Consider the following 21,009-nt stretch of genomic DNA (forward strand, 5'->3'; position numbering starts at 1 on the left):
ACACTATAGAGCACTGCACACCAGAACAACTAGACACAAGAACAGTTTTTTCCAAACACCATCACTCTGCTAAACAAATAATTCCCTCAACACTGTCAAATTATTTACTAAATCTGCACTATTAATCTTCTCATCATTCCCATCACCTTTCACTTATGACTGTAATTTTGTTGCTTCTATCCTTACAATTTATACTGATATTGTTTCCTGATTGCTTAATTGTACCTATGACTATCATTAAGTGTTGTATCATTAAGTTTTAAATTTGTACCCTATGATTATCATTGTTGTAAGTGTTGTACCTTTATGAAGGTATTTTTTTCTTTTATGTACACTGAGAGGATATGCACCAAGGCAAATTTCTTGTGTGTCCAATCACACTTGGCCAATAAAAAATTCTATTCTGTTCTATTCTATTCTATTCTATTCTATTCTATTCTATTCTATTCTATTCTATTCTATTCTATTCTATTCTGACTGTATGACTGTAACCTTGTTGCTGGTATCCTTAAGATTTATATTGACTATTTCCCTATGACTATCATTAAGTGTTGTACCTTATGATTTTTGACAAATGTATCTTTTCTTTTATGTACACTGAGAGCGTATGTACCAAGACAAATTCCTTGTGTGTCCAATCACACTTGGCCAATAAAGAATTCTATTCTATTCTATTCTATTCTATTCGTGTGACAAATGGTAATCAGTCACTTTCTTTCAGTACCATTGTAACTTTCATCACTAAACAACGGTTGTAAGTCAAGGACTCTCTGTACTCAAATATATTTGTTTATAAAGCAAGGATATGAAAGCAACAGAATTGTTGCCTGCATACAATCCAATGCATGACCCTACTTGCACAAGAGAACAAATGGGGAGGGAACCTTTGCTGCTGCCTGAAAGAATAATCTGCAAAGGAAGGCAGAAATTGAATTTGCTAAAGCTGGAATTCTTTAACAGAAACAGGAGCATTAAATGGCACTGAAGGATTGCCGAGAAGCATTTGCAAAAAAAATAAAATAAAAAAAATGCAGAACTCAAAATATAATATTTCTCTTGCATACCTAGTGCTGCAGAGACGAAATGGCACTGGAGTTTGCAGGGTCCTTTTTCACGTTGTAAAACTTTCTTTGGACTCCATATTCCCTACACCCACCCTGACACAAGTGCTGGCTAGACGTTATGGGAGCTGCTGCAACTCCAAATATGTAAAGGACAACAGCTCTTCGCCCCTCTCATTACATTCGAGGTGTTTTGGTGTCCGTTTAAACTTTAAATCTGACATTATTGCAAAACTAGGTGTTTTTTAATTGGAGCCCGGAATGCGTGCACCACATGGTGATATGTATTAGTCTACTTTCATATCTCTATAACGCCCCGAGTCCAGGTATTTCTGGTCTTAAGGCGACCCCCTTCGACGATCTTTCGTCCCGGAAGTTGTGGCAGCTCCCGGGACCGTTCCAGCCGCCATCCTTTCTATCATCGCTCCGTCTCTTCGTCGGCCATGAAGTCCGTTTTCGTTACGGTCGGCACCACCAGCTTCGATGACCTCATTGCCGCCGTGACTACTCCCGAAGCGACTCAGGCGAGTCTTCAGAGCCGTCCTTCCCACTTCCCCGACACCATCTTTGAAAGCTCGCGCCGAGCCTCAGAGCAAACAGCCGGCCACCGAAGGGCGGAAGGAGTGAGGCTTGCGCTTTTGCGTCACTTCCTGTGCCTTTTCTAGGCGCTGGCCGGCTGTGTCTCTGTGATCCCTCTGCATTCCAAGCTGACGTTTTCGGCTCCTTTGAAAATTTTCTTGCTTGGAAAAAATCCTGGTGGAGCGGGAGGGAAACCATGCAATTCTCCTCCGAGTCCCCTCTTTGCAGCAATTGGCTCGCTCGGAAGGAAGACGCCTGAACTGGCAAAAGAAAATTAAAACTTACTTAAAACATACTTATTTAATTGTGCAGGACTGAGCTAGATTTTAAATTTTGGGTTTTAAATTGGGTTTTATTTCTATTTTTAATTGGACAGGCTTTAGAATAAGTTTTTTAAATGTTTTATATTGTATTTATATTCTATTTATCTGTTTTTAGTGCCTGTAAACCGCCCTGAGTCCCTTGGGAGATAGGGCGGTATATAAATACGATTAAATAAATAAATAAATAAATAAAAATAAATTCATAGGGCAGATGCAAGGGGTCCCTCTCAACATGGAGTCCCGGTTGCATGCATGCTCAATTTAATTCAACCCTTTATTGTCAAAGAGAACATGTGTACAATGAGATTGGCTGAGCCTCCCTTCATGCACCCCCCCTCAACACCATATAACTCGCAATGAAAGACAAAAAGAAAGTCCCCAGCCCAGTGAATCCTACTAACAAACACCCAATCTTATTGCACAATGTGAGCTTACTGCAGGTCGCATCGCAAGTCAATGGTGCTATGTTGTTGTAGGGTTATTTTTCATTCAGGAGCCTGACAGCCCATGACTAAAAACTGTTCCTCAGCCTGTTTGTGTGGCTGCCTATGCTTCTATATCTCCTTTCAGATGGTAGGAGAATAAAGAGGGTCTGACCACAGTGTGAGTCGTCCCCGAGGATTATCCTCACTCTTCCAAGGCAGCGAGCCCTAGCAAGTAGTATCAGGGGACAGCCCACTGTGTTTTGTGCTGTGCTCTGTAATGTCAAGCCGGGGCTGTCAAGCCAGCATACCATACCGTAATGCTATGAGTGAGGACATTTTCTATTGTGGGCCGGTGAAAGGAGGTCAGCAGTTTATTTTTTCGCAAGACCCTAAGGAAATGGAACCTTTTTTTCAGGTTGCTTTGTAAGCACCATGTGGATAGTTTTTGAACCTCCCCCCTGTACTCTGTTTTGTCTCCACCTATAATAAGACCCTCAATCTTTCCCAGCATTAGGCTCTTCTCCAGTGAGTCCTTCTTTCTCATTAGATGGCCAAAGTATTTCAGTTTCCTCTTCAGGATCTGGCCTTCTAAAGAGCAGTCAGGGTTGATCTCCTCTAGGACTGACCAGTTTGATCGCCTTGCAGTCCAAGGGACTCGCAGGAGTCTTCTCCAGCGCCAGAGTTCAAAGGCCTCAATTCTTCGGCGCTCAGCCTTTCTTATGGTCCAACCTTCACAGCCATACATTGCAACTGGGAAAACCATAGCCTTGACTATACGCACTTTTGTTGGCTGGGTGATGTCTCTGCTTTTTTAGTACGCTGTCTAGATTTGCCATAGCTTTCCTCCCCAGGAGCAAGCGTCTTAATTTCTTGGCTGCAGTCCCCATCTGCGGTGATCTTGGAGCCCAGGAAAATAAAATCTGTCACTACCTCCATTTCTTCCCCATCTATCTGCCAGGAATTGAAAGGGCCGGATGCCATGATTTTAGTTTTCTTAATGTTGAGTTTCAAGCCAACTTTTGCACTCTCCTCACTAATGCTGGGAAAGATTGAGGGCAAAAGAAGAAGAGGACGACAGAGAAGGAGGTGGCTGGATGGAGTCACTGAAGCAGTAGGCATGAGTTTAAATGGACTCCAGAAGATGGTAGAGGACAGGAAGGCCTGGAGGAACATTGTCCATGGGGTCGCGATGGGTCGGACACGACTTCGCAACTAACAACCCTCACCCATAAATAGAAATAGAAATAGATATCAAGCTGGTTGAAAGTTGAAACAGACAGAGATAGTTGAAAGTATAACAGTAGCACTTACATTTATATACCATCCCATAGTGCTTTACAGCCCTCTCTAAGTGGTTTACAGAGTCAGTCTGGGTCCTCATTTTACCAACCTCAGAAGGATGAAAGTCTTAGTCAACCTTGAGCCAGCGAGACTCGAACTACAGTCAGTCAGCAGAAGTACTGCATTCTAACCATTGTGCCACCAGGGCTCTTAAGCATGCTCAAAAATAGTTTTAATGGGGGCTTTTATTAGAGTTTTATTAGAGTTTTAATCATTTCTAGCCAAATTGAATCAGTTTTTAAATAATGTTTTAATTTTTGTATTTTTGTTTTTATTCAGCTGTAAACCGCCCTGAGTCCTTCGGGAGAAGGGTGGTATATAAATCAAAATAATAAAATAAAATAAAAATAAATAAAAAAGGGACCCCTAGTGTATGCATGCATGCTCAAAAGTAAGTACTGGTGAGGACAAGAATGCTCAAAAGGAGTCCCAGTGCCTGCACCATCAGAAGTGAGCCCCAATGCAGATGTGCACAGCCAAAACTGAATCCCAGTGTGGACATAAATGCACACTCAAAAGTGGATTTCAATATGTGCGTGCATGTTCAAAAGTGAATCACAGTACGGACATTTTATTAAATTTTTATAACCTCCCCTACAAGGTGACTCAGAGCAGTTTATAAATTATAATTTATAAACAAGATTATAAAACAAGTAAAAATAGTTAAAATATTAAAACCTTAATGCCTTAACCTTAAAGGTTAAAACCTTAAAGGGCCTCTGTGGCTCAGGCTGCTAATGCAGTCTGTTATTAACAGCAGCTGCCTGCAATTACTGCAGATTCTAGTCCCACCAGGCCCAAGGTTGACTCAGCCTTCCATCCTTTATAAGGTAGGTAAAATGAGGACCCAGATTGTTGGGGGCAATAAGTTGACTTTGTATATAAATATACAAATAGGATGAAGACTATTGCTAACATAGTGTAAGCCGCCCTGAGTCTTCGGAGAAGGGCGGGATATAAATGCAAATTTTTTTTAAAAAATGCTCAAAAGTGAGTCCCAATATGTGCATGATTAGAAGTGAGCCCCAAGGCAGACACGCACAACCAAAAGTGAGTCCCATTGTGGATGTACTCACTCAATTACTGCAGGTTCAAGCCCGGCCCAAGGTTGACTCAGCCTTCCATCCTTTATAAGGTAGGTAAAATGAGGACCCAGATTGTTGGGGGGGCAATAAGTTGACTTTGTAAAAATATACAAATAGAATGAGACTATTGCCTTATACACTGTAAGCCGCCCTGAGTCTTCGGAGAAGGGCGGGGTATAAATGTAAACAATAAAAAAAAAGTGAGCCCTGGTGCATGCACAGTCAAAAGTGAGTCTGTGCACAATCAAAAGTGTGCCCCAATGCATGCATGCCTATTCAAAAATGCCTTATTTCAAGCCTGCTAGCACCAGCCAGATTGACAGTTCTTGCTGGCTGGGGAATTCTGGGAGTTGAAGCCCACATAGTTTAAAGTTGACAAGGTTGAGAAACACTGGATTAAAGAATAGGCTGGCTCAAGACTTTAATCTCTGGTGATGTCCTTCTACCAATGTTATTAAAGATCATCAGGAAAAGATTCCCCAGGATGATTCCATACTTGGATCAAATATTTAATCCTAAATTCCTGTACTATGACCATGTTTGTTGATTATCTCAGTAAAATTTAAAGGATGCCATCTATATGCTTTGCAACTGCTTCTGATGTAAATGCGGATGGCATGCTGCAATGGAGTACAGAGCTGCATGCATTTGTCAGAGCTTAATCCCACAAAAAGATGACAGCTGTATTTGCTGGTTTCCTACCTCCTGTCATTGATGCTCACAGTCAAGCTATGTACAATATTAGAATGGATTATGTAAAATTGAAAATGGGATACAAATTATGAAATAGTTAAAATGTACAATCCAGCAGCTATGAGTTAGTCTTAGTACATGCCATGAAATTTATCCCTAAATGGGCCTAATGATTTTAACCATTTAATACCAGCAGTAAAATCCTTTTGTGGGAATCTCATGATAAAATGCATGATTGCCTTACCTGGGTTCTGCAGAATATTCATAGGAGTCAGAGAATATTCAGAGAATATGATAAAAAAAAATCAGACTGGTATTTGCAACTGTGCAATCAAAGAGCCACCTGTTTTTTATGTCCTCAAGTAGAGTTTTGCTTGCCAGTTTGCTTGCAAGATGCAGCCATTATCTTGACTATTTGGACCACATGCTGCAGACATCCCTTGATGAGTGTAGTTTGACAGTTCAGTCTTCAATACACTTACTCAGAAACAATTTTTGCAGACTTCAATAGCTCTTATATAATTTTATCTTACATAATCTATTTTATAAGCCAATTGAACTATTGTATCAAATAATTAGATACTTAGGATTGCAATGGCCCTTCCTGTCCTTATTTATTTTCTTCTGAAAATTCTACAGCGTCTTAAAATGACTCAGTCTACAATTTACATTCCATATTAGTGGCTAAAAGGCGATGCTTTGTCTCCGATTTAAGTGCACGCCTGCTGAGTTGATTGACAGCAAGGAAAGCAGGTGGCCAACCCATCGTGCAATTTTAGATCATTTGATGGAACACTACATTGCTTTTAGGTATGATGAGAATGAGTGGGTATGCAACATAGCCATTATCCCTCTTTCAATCTACAGTTGCCATTATTGGCTATTGGTTATGTTGAGAGTAGCTGGTGGAAATTATAGTCTAACATATTTGGAGGAAACCAGCCTTAAGAGTTTGATGTAGTGGTTAAAACACCAGGCTGGAAAATGGACGACTATGAGTTGTAGTCCTGCCTTAGGCATGAAGCCAGCTGGGTGACCTTGGGACAGTTCCTATTTCTCAGCCCTGGGAAGGTGGAAGTGCCAAACTAAACCTTGCCAGGAAAACTGCAGGGACTCATCCAGTCAGTCTCCAGGAGTCAACACTGCTTTGAAGGCATCAAAAAGAAAGCCTTCCCCGCAAACCAATAATGTATTAGTAATAATTCATTTCTTACAAAAGGATACAGAAGCATAGTTGTAAATTTATTTATTTATTTATTTATTTATTTATTTGATTTTTATACCGCCCTTCTCCCGAAGGACTCAGGGCGGTGTACAGGCAAAAGTAAAAAAACAGACAATACAATATACAATTTAAAATGCAAGTTAAAAAACTTATTATAATTAGCCTAAAAACTTTAAAATATATAAAAAACTAAAACCCCATTTAAAATTAGTAATAAGAAATTTAAAATCAATAAAACTTAAGCCAGCCCCGCGCGAGTGAAAAGATGTGTCTTCAGTTCGCAGCGAAAGGCTACTATTCGCGGCGAAATAGTATGTCATGCACATTTTCTCATCTTGGAGAGAGAAATAAAATCACCTTTGTAGCTTCTAATGAGTTTATTTTTAACCTCAGTGAGAATATATGTTTCTTTCTGATGCAGGTTTTACAGGACCTTGGCTGTCGCAAGCTTGTCATTCAGGTTGGCCGAGGCAAAGAGTGTCCAGATTCATTTAGCACAGCCACATTTACTCTGGAAGTGTTCAGATTCAAGAGCTCACTTTCTGAAGATATTAAAAAAGCAGATCTGGTCATAAGCCACGCAGGTAAAGCATCTTGGTACAAACACCCAGTCTCTTGGACAACCTTTGCTCACCCCATCAAAAAGAACAAAAACAATGTAGGAGGATAAGTTGTCTTTATGTGGGGAAAAGTGGACCATTTATTTACATCCTTTATTTATGTAAAGAGTATTGCCCAGTGGTGAAATTAAAAATTTTCCCTACCGGTTCTGTGGGTGTGACTTGGTAGTCATGGCCAACTCAATGTCACTCACATCAAGGGGTGCCTCACCTGGCCCCACCCCTCCCAGCCATTCCTTGTCACACCCAGCCTCAACGTATCTATAGCTCTGTAAAAATGTTCACCTTTTTTCAACTTTATTATCTACATACTATAGATGTACTTTCACGGACCATTGAAAGGAAGAACTGGCTCACATACTTTGCCCAAGAGTATATTAGGCAACAGGCTTTTAAGGGGCTTCCAGAAAGAAGGGGGGGGAATATATTTTCCAAAGCACCAGAAGGCAAAACAAGAAGCAATGGATGAAGAAAGAAACACAGAAGCAACCTAAAACTAAGAAGAAACTTCCTGACAGTGAGAACAATTAACCAGTGGGACTGCTTCATTAGAAAGGGCTTTCTTTTGCTCCAGAAGAAAATCAGAATAAAGAACTGGAATACCCTTCACAGGAAGAGGCCTTTTTGTTCTGCTGTGGAAGAAAAATAGAAGATAGAGAAATCTTCCCTGGAAGAGGCTCTCTGCTTTTGCTCAGGAGGAAGCAAAAGGCAGTATCTTTTGAGGCAGTTTCTCAATTCAGGCAAGGTGGTTTGAAGCATCCCAACATTTTAAGAAGGTGATAATTGCTCTTGGCTGAATGCCCAGACATCTCATTAAAGCTAGTATTCCTTTCCCTGCTAAGGGGGTGGGGGGAGCAACTGAAAGGTTTGCTTTATTATTCTAGTTGAGAGCAAATGAGATTAAGACTCATTTTCTTAGCTCAACTGAGGTGGCAATTGCTCTGCCACACGAATCAGCTGAGTTAATAAACAGCAGAATATAGGAGAGGTGAGAGAAGGTGGAGGGCAGATGGGTGGGCCAATCAAAATTTTCCTTACCAGTTCTCCGAACCAGTCAAAATTTTCCCTACCCGGACGGCAGAACCGGTCTGAACCGGTAGCATTTCACTCCTGGAAACAAATATGAAGGTTGATTTAAAAGAGAAATGTCTTATGCACAAGGGAGATACAGCGATAGAAATTTTATTGTATTTATGGCGAGTGAGCAGTTTGAAAGTCATGAAACAATCATGAGGGAGTGCCACAGAGAGGAAGGAGACAAGCTATTTTCCAAGGCACGGAGAGATTCAACCTAGAAATGAGGAGAAATTTTCTGACAGTGAGAATAATCAACCCATGGAACAGAAGTTGCCGTCAGAAATTGTGGGAGCTTCATCACTGGAGGCTTTCAAGAAAAGCTTGGACTACCATTTGTCAGGAATGGTGTAGGGTCTCCTGCTTGGGCACGGGAGGGGGTTGGAGTAGATGACCTGCAAGGTCCCTTCCAACTCTGTTAACCTGTTAATTCTATATGTTTGCAATCTGAAATGTCATTTATATGTAATATAAAGTCCAAACAAATTCTAAAATTTTTAGAAAAGGGTCCATTTCTTCTGTAGCGTTAGCCAAGCAAGGTATAGTCTGAGATATGGATTTGTACATTTTTATGCAAAACCAGCTGCTAGTATATATAGGTAGAAGCTATGTCAAATTTGTGCATGTTTATTTGCTAGATTTATATTCCACCTTTAATTTTGCACAATTCAAGATGAGTCCCTCCTCTTCCTCACTCTAACTGTGAGGTAGGTTTGGCAGAGAGAGAGAGTAACTGGCCCAAAGTCACCCAGCTGGCTTTCATGCCTAAGGAGGGACTAGAACTCAGAACCTCCTGGTTTCTAGCCTGTCCCTAAGGCAACACTAGACAAAACTGGCTGTCACTGTTCATAAAAATATTTTCCCAATTTTTTTAAGACAAACATCAAAACCTAGGTGCTATCTGGAGTACCTGCTTAGTCATTACAAAATCCTATCCATCTGCATTTATAAAATGCCCAAAAGTCAGTTGGTGAATAAGATATTAGTTTCTCTTAAAAGAATGCAACCATTTTAGAACCCTAATGCACTTGTAATTATTAATTGACATGTTCCAAAACATGGCTGGGACTAAAACGAAGTGAGCAGGACCAGAATAAAACAAAAGCATAATTTGATTTAATACTGTAAATAAGGCATTCCATGACTATTGAATAATTTTACCCTTGTGTGACATTAAATGCAACAGTTAGAAAGCAAAAGAGTTTCTTTATTGATTTGATTTACTGAATCAGAAAGAGAGAAAGAAAGAAAAAGAAAGAATATTCACACCACAAGACTTTTGTGGTAGATGGGGTGCTCAGCTCAAACAACTCTGACTTATATTATATACTTTCTCTTCAACTTATAAAAGAATCAATTTGGTGATGGGCAAGGGAGCCTTCTTATGTAATCCAATTTCTTATTATCTATTTTATTCCATCGACCCATTTTTGCTGAATGGCTGCTGCTATCTTAAGTAGAATGATCTGGTTCTGGTGCTTTTGCTACAGGAGCAGGCAGTTGTTTGGAAGTTTTAGAAGCTGGGAAACCTCTCCTGGTTGCGATCAATGACAAACTTATGGACAACCATCAGTTGGAATTGGCCAGGCAGCTGCACAAAGATGGACATCTCTTTTATTGCACAAGCAGGTATGGATTTTCCTAACATTCTTGGTTGCTCTGCAGATGTTCTTGGCTCTTAAGTCAAAAAATTTAGGAGCAAAACAGTTGCTTTTTGTGTTTTTAATTTCTTTTTTTTTTTATTGAAAAAGTTTTACAAAAAGTTTTTACCAATTACCGTATATACTCGAGTATAAGCCGATCCGAATATAAGCCGAGGCACCTAATTTTACCACAAAAACTGGGAAAAACTATTGACTCGAGTATAAGCCGAGGGTGGGAAATGAGGCAGCTACTGGTCAATGTAAAATATAAAGATAGAGCCAAGTAAAATAACATGAATATTTATTTGAACGAAAAACAATAAAAGTGCAAAAGGGGGAAGGAGGATTCCCAGCTTTAGAAAATTTAGAACTACGCCGCCTTTGGTATGACCTGAGCATAGCTCATAAAATTATCTGCTACAATGTACTTCCTATCAATGACTACTTCAGCTTCAACCACAACAATACACGAGAACACAATAGATTCAAACTTAAAGTGAACCTCCAATCTAGATTGCAGAAAATGTGACTTCAGTAACAGAGTTGTTAATGCCTGGAATGTGCTACCTGACTCTGTGGTCTCTTCCCAAAATCCCCAAAGCCTTAACCAAAGACTATCTAGTATTGACCTCACCCCATTCCTAAGAGGTCTGTAAGGCGTGCATAAGAGCACCAGCGTGCCTACCGTCCCTGTCCTAATGTTCCCTTTAGTTGTATTCCTTTTATGTATTCAATTCATGCTTATATTTATATAATTATTTAATATGTATTTGACAAAATAAAATGAATGAATGAATGAATGAATAGAATAGAATAGAATAGAATTTTTATTGGCTAAGTGTGATTGGACACACAAGGAATGAATGAATGAATGAATGAGTGAGTGAGTTACTTCAACAACATTGTCTCACAGAAATTGACAATACAACTGCAAGCATGAAAATGAGTCCTCCTTTAGCTTCCAAGGGACCAGGGTGCCTCTGAAGGTCAGTGCTCTAAGCACTAAGAACCCAGCACAAATCTAAGCCTGTATGCACACCAATAGTGAAAATACCCTGCACAGTGTCTCTTGGCAGAGAAGGTTAATTTTCATAGACGTTGGGGTGGCTCTTTTTTTTTTTTTGGCAGGGCAATAAGGGTCTCTAATATCATTAAACCCAAGTGTGAGGAAAAAGACAGCAGCTAAAATGTTAAGGCCAGTTGTGTGACCTTCTCCAATACAGTTGGCCTGGCTGTTTGCCAAAACTTAAAACACCCTCCCATCCCCCCTCCCTGCTAAAGCTTCTTTCTTAAAACAATTGTGGTCTTTGCCTTTCATTGTGCCAATCGACTTTAGATGTGTGTGTGTGTGTGTGTGTGTGAGTGAGAGAGAGAGAGAGAGAGAGAGAGAGGGAGAGAGAGGGAGGGAGGGAGGGAGTGCAAAAGGGGGAAGGAGGATTCCCAGCTCTAAACAAAGGGAAATCCCGGAATGCCAGCGCGAAAGGCGGTGCTCACGTTCCTCCTCCCTTGCTCAAAAGCCCCAACATGATATTGGAATTGGATGCCATTATATACCTGCTGAGGGGATAATTTGAATAACTTGAAAGATATAAAAGCTCTAAACATATTTGTTTAAAAATCTAAAATCTATACTTAAAATAAATGAATATAAAGTAATAAAGTTCTTTAAAGTTGTAATTCACTTTGCTGCTGAAAAAGAAAAGAAGCTTAACACCTTAAATGGTATTTATTAACTGAAATATCATCAAATCAAATATATAATGAGGTATATTATAATGACCTTTGTTTTCAGAAAGAAGCATGATGGAAGTTTTTCAATAAAGGGGGAAATATAGAAAAAACTTAGTGTCATGCTCATATATCATCTTTACAGATGTTGTTAACACTATACTATGGCAGCATATGATGGTACAATGTTTCAATCAATTTCAGGATGAAAAACTCATCAATGAGGAGGAGGAGTATAATTTATTAACCTTGTATGATATCAGTTTTTCAAGGACTCTAGAAGGACCTGAGGAAGAAATCTCTGCCCCCTCCCCACTTTCCCTTTCCAACCCAGCCTTCCAAGGGGACCTTTGAGGGAGAAATCTCTGCCCCCTCCCCACTTTCCCTTTCCAAGGCAGCCTTCCAAGAGGACCTCTCGAAAAGAGCGAAAGCTTTCTCCTGGCCGTTTACCACCACCACACCTCCACGCCGCCATCCTAGGCTGGGTAAGAAACGAGGGGGAAGTTCAAGGACCACATCGATGGCACGAGCTCAGATTGTCGGCTGGGGATGATGGGCGCTGCAGTGCGATCTCGGGAGAGACTAGGGGGGAAGAAAGAATGACTGTTTCCCCACACCCTAGGATTGGGAAAACATTGACCCCTTAGTTGCGGGAGAAGGGTTGCGCTTCAAAGCGGTCGCCTCCATCCATCAATCCATCCTTCCTTCCTTACTTCCATCCATCCATCCATCCTTTTTTTTCCCCCAGCGAGCGGTGCGTGTGTGTGACATGCAAGCAAGACGTCTCACGGGGCGTGTGTGTGTGTGTTTGTGGTGGGGGTCTCGTCCCAGCCACCCACCCACTCGCTCCCTTTCCCTCTTCGGAGCGTGGGCTGTTCCCGTTGCCTGGCCTCCGTCCTCCGATCTCCTGCGGCGAGCGAGCGAGCCAGCGAACGGCTTCGGGCACCGCGGACTTTGGCAAGGAGGAAGGTGGGAGGGAAGCGGAGCTGCCGGCTGTGGGGGGGTTGAGGGGCGTGCAAGAGGAGTGAGCGTGGAAAGGCCTTTTTGTGTGTGTGCGTGTGTGTGCGCGCCTGTGTGCCCTAGGGAGGGAAGCGGAGCTGCCGGCTGTGTGGGGGGGTTGAGGGGCGTGCAAGAGGAGCGAGCGTGGAAAGGCCTTTTTGTGTGTGTGCGCGCCTGTGTGCCCTAGGGAGGGAAGCGGAGCTGCCGGCTGTGTGGGGGTTGAGGCGTGCAAGAGGAGCGAGCGTGGAAAGGCCTTTTTGTGTGTGTGTGTGTGCGCGCCTGTGTGCCCTAGGGAGGGAAGCGGAGCTGCCGGCTGTGGGGGGGTTGAGGGGCGTGCAAGAGGAGTGAGCGTTGAAAGGCCTTTTTGTGTGTGTGTGTGCGCCTGTGTGCCCTAGGGAGGAAGCGGAGCTGCCGGCTGTGGGGGTTGAGGCGTGCAAGAGGCGTGCCTCCTCCTCTTCCTCCACGCCGCTCCTCTTGCACGCCTCAACCCCGCCATCCCCACCCTCTCCAGCGTGAAGGTCACCTCCTCCTCTTCCAGGCGGCGGCGGCTCGCCCGGCGAGCGCCACAGCCGGCAGCTCCGCTTCCTCCACGGTCCCAGTCCAGCGAGCGGTGAAAGCGACATGCCGGCGCCGCTCCGCTTTCACCGCTTGGCTGGACTGGGACCGCTTGGCTCGGTCAGCGGCGGGCGGGGAGCCGCCAGCCTTCTCGGCCGGCGCTTTCACCGTTGGAAACCCTCCTCCCTCAGCCGAGAAGGCTGGCGGCTCGCCCGCCAAGCGGTCCCAGTCCAGCCGAACGGTGAAAGCGACATGCCAGCGCCGCCCGCCACCGCTTGGCTGGACTGGGACCGCTTGGCTCGGTCAGCGGCGGGCGGGGAGCCGCCAGCCTTCTCGGCTGAGGGAGGGAGGGTTTCCCCGAACGGTGAAAGCGTCGGCCGAGAAGGCTGGCGGCTCGCCCGCCAAGCGGTCCCAGTCCAGCGAACGGTGAAAGCGACATGCCGAGCGCCGCCCGCTTTCACCGTTTGGCTGGACTGGGACCGCTTGGCTGGACTGGGACCGCTTGGCTGGACTGGGACCGCTTGGCTGGACTGGGACCGGCCAGCCTTCTCGGCTGAGGGAGGAGGGTTTCCCGAGCGGTGAAAGCGTCGGCCGAGAAGGCTGGCGGCTCGCCCGCCAAGCGGTCCCAGTCCAGCCGAACGGTGAAAGCGGAGCGGCGCCGCATGTCGCTTTCACCGTTTGGCTGGACTGGGACCGCTTGGCTCGGATCCGCGGCGAACTGCTCAGCCTTGGGCAAATCCGCGGACGATCTCGCCGCCTCTTTGGCGTCTCCTGTGCGGGGTTCAAGTACATCGAGTAGACTCGAGTATAAGCCGAGGCGATTTTCAGCACAAAAGCGTGCTGAAAACTCGGCTTATACTCGGTATATCGATAATTCCCCATCTCCCTCCTCCCTCTCCCTTTCCCTTCCTCCCCTCCCCCCCAGACTTCCCAGAGCAAAATACAGGATATTGTATCTAACAGTCATAAACTAAATTACACCAATAGACCATAATCCATAATCTCTCCTTTCTCCTTTGAAACCTTAACTCCCCTTCCCCATATAAACAAATACGTTAATACAATACAATTCTTACAGTCACTCATAAACTATTTGATACTTCAGTCTGATATTTGATTTGAATATAATCAATTCAGTTTTTCCATTCCATTCCAATATATATTCTTGTGGGTAGTCTTCAAATACGCTGAGAATATTTTTTCGTAGACATTCTTTTGAGTAAACTAAAGTTTCTTCTTTCTCTCTTAACTCCATTAAAATTAATCCAATCTTCAACAATAAACAATATTCCATCTTCCAATGTTTCAGTAACGAAAGTCCAACTGCCGATATTAGGTTTAGAGTCAATTTACTCCTTATTATTCTTCATAATACTTTATATAATCCAGCAAGTTTATAAATCTGCCATACATAATAACAAATAATATCATTTTTCAATCCTTAATACTCCATTTCTTTATTCTATTATCATTACCTTATTTAACCCCAAATCTATTTTATCCAAAATAATTTACAATACTACAATCACTCAAGCATTAAAATTATAAATTCAAACAATACCATTTAACTTTAATCCAGATTCTTCCCCATATTTCCATCACTATAAATTACCAAACCTTCAGATTATAAATTCAAACAGTACCATTTACATTTAATCCTAATTGTTCCCCATATTTCCATCACTATAAATTACCAAATATTTTATAACCATTTTTCATACATTCCCTAATTGAATCCATTTCTTCTGTTTTTATCAAGGCACTCCCAAATCAAATAATTCAGTTGTTAATAATTCAACCATATATAAGCAAATAACATCACTACAATCATAATTATAAATTCAAACAAATACAATTTTTTTTTACAAATTCCAAATAACTATTCTTACAAAAACCATTATATAAATTAACCTTTCTTCTTATATTATACTCAATGTCAATTATAATTTATCCTTTCCCATAAGAAAAAAACTCTTTTCGCTTAAAACTGTTTCTTGTTTCCTCTTTATACCTCCCTACTTTTCCCACTATTTCTTCTTCAGTAATTACAAGTCCAACTTTATCTTGTGTTTGTTTTACTTCTTTCTCCCATCTTTTTGCCATCTCCACTCCTGTTCTCATCTTAGCTTCTAGCAATAAGGGATTTCCAGCCTTTAATACTTTAGTATAAAAATCTCTTGCTTTGAAAACTGTACTAAAACAAAACTTTCTTCCTTTATAATTCACTATTAGTCCAGCTGGAATATTCCATCTATACTGTATCTGATGTTTCCTAAGTTCATCCACCAAAAAGGCAAACTCCTTTCTATTTCTTAACATTTTAGGAGGAATTTCTTTCATCACTAATACATCTTGTCCTAATATTTGAATTTTATTTTTATAAAATGCTTGTAGAATTCCATTCCTAATCTTCTTGATTGTGAAATAAATCACAGCATCTCTTGGTAACTGCCTTTGTCTAGCAATCCAAGAATTAACTCGGTAAATTTTTTTCAATATGAGCTTCAAAATCTACTGGGTACTCTCCAATTATACGTGTAAAAGCCTGTATAAAAATCTCTTTTAAATTCTCCTGCTTATTTTCCTTCAATCCTCTAACTCTCAAGGCATACTCCATCAATCTATATTGCAATATAACAATTTCTTCATCCACCCTATCCATTTTACTCTGAACTTCCTCTATTTTATTTTCCAAATTCAAATTAACTTGGTTACTCTGAACCTCCTGTATTTTCATTTCCAAATTCAAATTAGCTTGATCAGTTTCTTCCATTCTTTCATTCAACTGAATCTCATATTTTGAAAAACACTGAAAAGCTGCTAGCACACTTTCACTCATATCCTTATTCCAAGCTTCCACCATACTTTTAAGTTCCAATATGGCTTTTTCAGTTTCCTCTATTTTATTTTCCAGATTCCAGATAAATTATTTGATTATTCTGAATATTCTACCATCATACTTTCACTCATATCCTTATTCTGGGCTTCCACCGTGTTTTTAAGTTCCAATATTTCTTTTTCTAATTCACTAAATTTTTGATCTATTAAACCCTTTAGATATTCTTTCATATCTTCTTTTAGCTTGTGTATTTGAACTGGAAAAGCTTCAACGTCCTTAGAAACATTTAACCTTGTTTGCTTAAAAGCCATTTTCTGTTAAACTTTAAACTACAAAAAGAAAAAGAAAAGAGGAAATCTTCAGATCTTCTCTTAAGCACTGTAATTAAATTAATCAAATTAATTAAAATCATTCCTTAGCTTAATCTCTTCATGTAACTTCAGCGCTGATAGCTTTAACGAGTACTTCCTTTAACTTTCATTTTCATGTCTTGTTACAACAGAGACGCCATTTCCTGTCTTCTTCTTAAATCATTTCAAAAAAATATATATACTATGACTGAGGAGTTAAAATTTGATATTTGCAACTGCCAGTACTCCTAATTTTGCTCTGTCTGCTTAAAAATCCATTCCAGATTCAATATTGATCACAGATGTGGTTGCGGCGTTTTGCTCTGCTTTCCTGCAAAGGCATCCCGGATCCGGAGCTTGTCGAGCTTGGGAGGGAGCCCTCACCTCAAGCCTCCAGTATCATCCTGGGGCTTTCCAGGGGGCTCTACCTCAGCTCGATTGCTCACCTATACCTTTTCACCCGAGGGAAAGGTTTCCGAGCCGCCAGACAGCTAATTTGCACTGTCTGAGCGGCTCTACGAGATCATGGGGCTGGCGGTCTAAAAAAGAACACCATCAACAACGCGGTGCCACCAGAAGTCCCTGTGTTTTTAATTTCATTGTTGCTGAGAATGATCCTTTAGTTATCTTAAGTTCTGAATTAAGCAAGATAGATAGCTCTTGTTTGTGCTATTGGGATAATTCCATTATTTTTTTATTTCCTTTAGATATTTTATCCACTCAGTAATTTATCCAACCAGTAATACAATAAATTTCTTTGTTCTGAACCACACTATTATGAAGAACCAGAGCAGTACATGAACTCTTAATCTTAACTTTAGTCAGGATATAAATATTCTATTGTTTAGTCAGTAACAGCTTATCAAAGGTGTATTTCCTAACTAAACTGGTAAAGTGATGTTCTGATATTTTCTCATTCATTTTGTTCAGTTTTTGGGGAAAAAACAGTTTTCAATTTTGTCTGTATCTGTTACCCAGCATTTTTGAGCTAAGTCAAGTTTTGCCAACTTCTTGTAGTCTTTTGTCTATTAGCTGGGAGCTGTCCATGGTACTCACAGGGTACCCCACAGGGACCATTCTCTGGACTTTCTTTGATGTCTGCCCTCTTGTGGGCACATATCCTTGTTCATTTGGAATGAATGTTCTGCTTCCTGATCATCACACAGATGATTTCATGAAGATCTCATCTTCTGCTTTTTGAACTGCTACAAGTAAATGGCTGGAAAGGAAGGTTCAAAGAGATCCAGATGATTACTTTCAACTTAACAGCCAATTTGCTTTGAATCAATGCCAAGTCCTCTGTGCCATGGTGTGAGGACCTAAGGTGGCAAAGCTGAAGGTAAAAAGCCTGGGACTCCATTAGATCATTATCAAAGCACGTGGCAAGCAGCCTTGACACCCAAATCAGAGAAATGAGCAAGATGTTTGTTATAACATAAAAGGTGGAAAAAATAGAGGTTTGGTTTAAACCTCGGGGCTGTTACATATAGATAGTTTGGTTTGTAGTTTCTGCGGTAACTGAGGAATTATCAGAGCTTCATTGTATAAGTAGTTCTTATTCAATTAGGGCTCTAGAAATAGATTCCAAGCCACCTTTTGTCAGGTTTTAGGTATCTTTAATTATTTCCTTCCGTTTTCATTTCCTGTTTAAATTAGCCGCTGTTTCTCAGTTTTTCTTTAAATGCTTATTGGCAAAATTGCCTTAAGTGGCTCTTCGTGAGCTGGTATTGACTCACCAGGCTTCAATATCTTATTCAATATTTGTGCTTTATCTTCCTGCCTGTTCTTGTTGCCATCCCGACTTCAAGCAGCTGGTGATGGCTGCGGTCCTCCTCGCTGGGTTGAGGGAAAAAAGCCGGAGCTACAGGGAATTTGCTGCCTCATTCTTCGCTGCCCCTGCAGGGCAGCTATGGTCCGAAGCGGACCCCCATTTCGAGGGGATTATCAGCACTCACCCCAGAGCTCTTGGGGTTCGTGTCCATTTTGTCGTGACACTGGCCATGCCTCCATTGTATAAGTAGTTCTTGACTTACGACCACAGTTGGGATCAGAATTTCCATTACTAACTAGGCAGTTGTTAAGTAAATTGCACCCAATTCTGCGATTTTTTTTGTCACAGTTGTTAAGTGATTCACTACAGTTGTTAAGTGAATCATGCAGTTCTTAAATGAAACCAGCATCCCCAATTGACTTTGCTTGTCAGAAGCTGACTGGAAAGACTTCAAATCACAATCAGATGACTGCAGGACATTGCAACCATAGTAAATAGATGCCGATTGCTAAGCACCTGAATTTTGATCATGTGACCATGGGGAATGCTGAAATGCTCACAAGTGCAAGGACCAGTTGTAAATCACTGTTTTCAGTGTAATTCTGAACAGTCACTGAATGAATGGTTGTAGGTTGAGGACTGTAATAAAAACAATTTATCCTTGCAATGAGTCTTCTATCTAGCCTGAATTAATTTGTTATTTATTTATAAAATGTATAGGCTTGCCTACCTTACCTCAATTTTAGAGATAGATGGTCTGGTTGAAGCTCTGGTACAAGTTAATGCTGACATTGTTAACAAAAGTGCAGGAGTGGTGCTGACCTCAGAATGAACAGATTCATCTAATGGGCAATGAGCAGTGTAATAGCAGGGTGAGGGTAATATATCAACAGCCATATAAATAGAAATATAGCTAGTTGAAAGTTGAAACAACAGAGATAGTTGAAAGAATAGCAGTCGCACTTACATTTAGGTATATACCATCCCATAGCGCTTTACAGCCCTCTCTAAGCAGTTTATAGAGTCAGCATATTGCCCACAACAATCTGGCTCCTCATTTTACCAACCTCGGAAAGATGGAAGGCTGAGTCAACCTTGAGCTCCGTCAGGATCAAACTCCAGGATGTGGGCAGAGTTTGCCTGCAATACAGGCAGTCCTTGGCTTACGACCACATTGGAACCTAAAAATTCTACTGTTAAGTGAGACATTTGTTCAGTCAGTTTTGCCCCATTTTAAAACTTTTCTTGCCACAGTTGTTAAGTGAATCACTGTAGTTGATAAGTTAATAACCTGGATGTTAGTGAATCTGGCTTCCCCATTGACATTGCTTGTCAACAGGTTGCAAAAGGGACAGTGCAATCGTCACGAGTCTCCAAGCATCTGAATTTTGATCACGTGAACATGGGATGCTACAAAGGTCATAATTATGAAAAACAGTCATAAATCACATTTTTCAGTGCCGCTGTAAGTTTGAATGGTCACTAAATAAACTGTAAGTGAAGGACTACTGTATTCTAAATATGAATATTCAGACCTATCTAGTGGCATTGAGGGAGGCCAAGCGGGCCTATGTTTCTACCCTCATTGCATCGACAGAGAACCGCCCGGCCTCCCTGTTTAGGGTGACTCGCTCTCTCCTTCACCAGGAGGGGCGCGATGATCCCTTACAGGGTTGTGCTGAGGATTTCAGCAGGTATCTGTACGACAAAATCGCTCAGCTCCGGGACGGTTTGGACCAAAATTGGGTAGTTTCAGGCGAGGTGACGGAGGCTAGTCTTGTTGAGACCATCTGGGAGGAGTTTGATCCTGTGGCTCCTGAGGACATGGACAGGTTGCTGGGGCGGCTGAATGCCACCACATGTTTATTGGACCCGTGTCCCTCCTGGTTGGTGCTGGCCACCCGGGAGGTTACACGAGGCTGGCTCCAGGGAATTATCAACACTTCCTTGAGGGAGGGTGTTGTTCCCACCGCCTTGAAAGAGGCAGTGGTGAGGCCCCTCCTCAAGAAGCCCTCCCTGGACCCAGCTGTTTTGGGTAACTACCGTCCAGTCTCCAACCTTCGGTTTGTGGCGAAGGTTGTTGAGAGTGTGGTGGCACATCAGTTACCCCAGTACCTGGATGAATCTGTCTATCTAGACCCATTCCAGTCCGGTTTCCGACCTGGGTACAGCACGGAGACAGCTTTGGTCGCATTGGTGGATGACCTCTGGAGGGCCTGGGACAGGGGTTATTCCACTGCCCTGGTCCTCCTAGATCTCTCAGCGGCTTTCGATACCATCGACCATGGTATCCTGCTGCGACGGTTGGGGAGTTTAGGAGTGGGAGGCACCGTGTTTCAGTGGTTCTCGTCCTATCTCTCCGACCGATCGCAGACGGTGTTGGCAGGGGGGCAGAGATCGACCGCAAGGCACCTCCTGTGTGGGGTGCCACAGGGGTTGGTTCTCTCGCCTCTCCTGTTCAACATCTACATGAAGATGGGTGAGGTCATCAGTGGTTTTGGGGTGAGTTATCAACTGTACGCGGATGACACCCAGCTGTACATTTCCACCCCTGACCACCCCAATGAAGCTGTCAAAGTGTTGTCTCGGTGTTTGGAGGCCGTGCGGGTCTGGATGGGGAGAAACAGGCTCAAGCTCAACCCCTCCAAGACTGAGTGGCTGTGGATGCCAGCATCCCGGTACAGTCAGCTGCAACCGC

The 21,009-nt window shown here is 42.1% G+C and overlaps 1 protein-coding gene across 1 annotated transcript in view; it reads left to right on the forward strand.

Annotated features, from left to right (window-relative positions):
- The first annotated feature begins 1,452 nt into the window (after positions 1 to 1,452).
- The window catches only part of ALG13 (ALG13 UDP-N-acetylglucosaminyltransferase subunit), a 68,681-nt gene continuing 49,124 nt past the window's right edge, over positions 1,453 to 21,009 (forward strand). The window contains exons 1-3 of the mRNA XM_058154638.1: positions 1,453 to 1,585; positions 7,154 to 7,316; positions 9,917 to 10,055. Coding sequence (XP_058010621.1) covers positions 1,505 to 1,585; positions 7,154 to 7,316; positions 9,917 to 10,055 — 383 coding nt within the window. The 5' untranslated portion in view covers positions 1,453 to 1,504. The remainder of the gene's footprint in view (positions 1,586 to 7,153; positions 7,317 to 9,916; positions 10,056 to 21,009) is intronic.

This window comes from Ahaetulla prasina, chromosome 11, assembly GCF_028640845.1.
Source record: "Ahaetulla prasina isolate Xishuangbanna chromosome 11, ASM2864084v1, whole genome shotgun sequence".
NCBI lineage: Eukaryota > Metazoa > Chordata > Lepidosauria > Squamata > Colubridae > Ahaetulla > Ahaetulla prasina.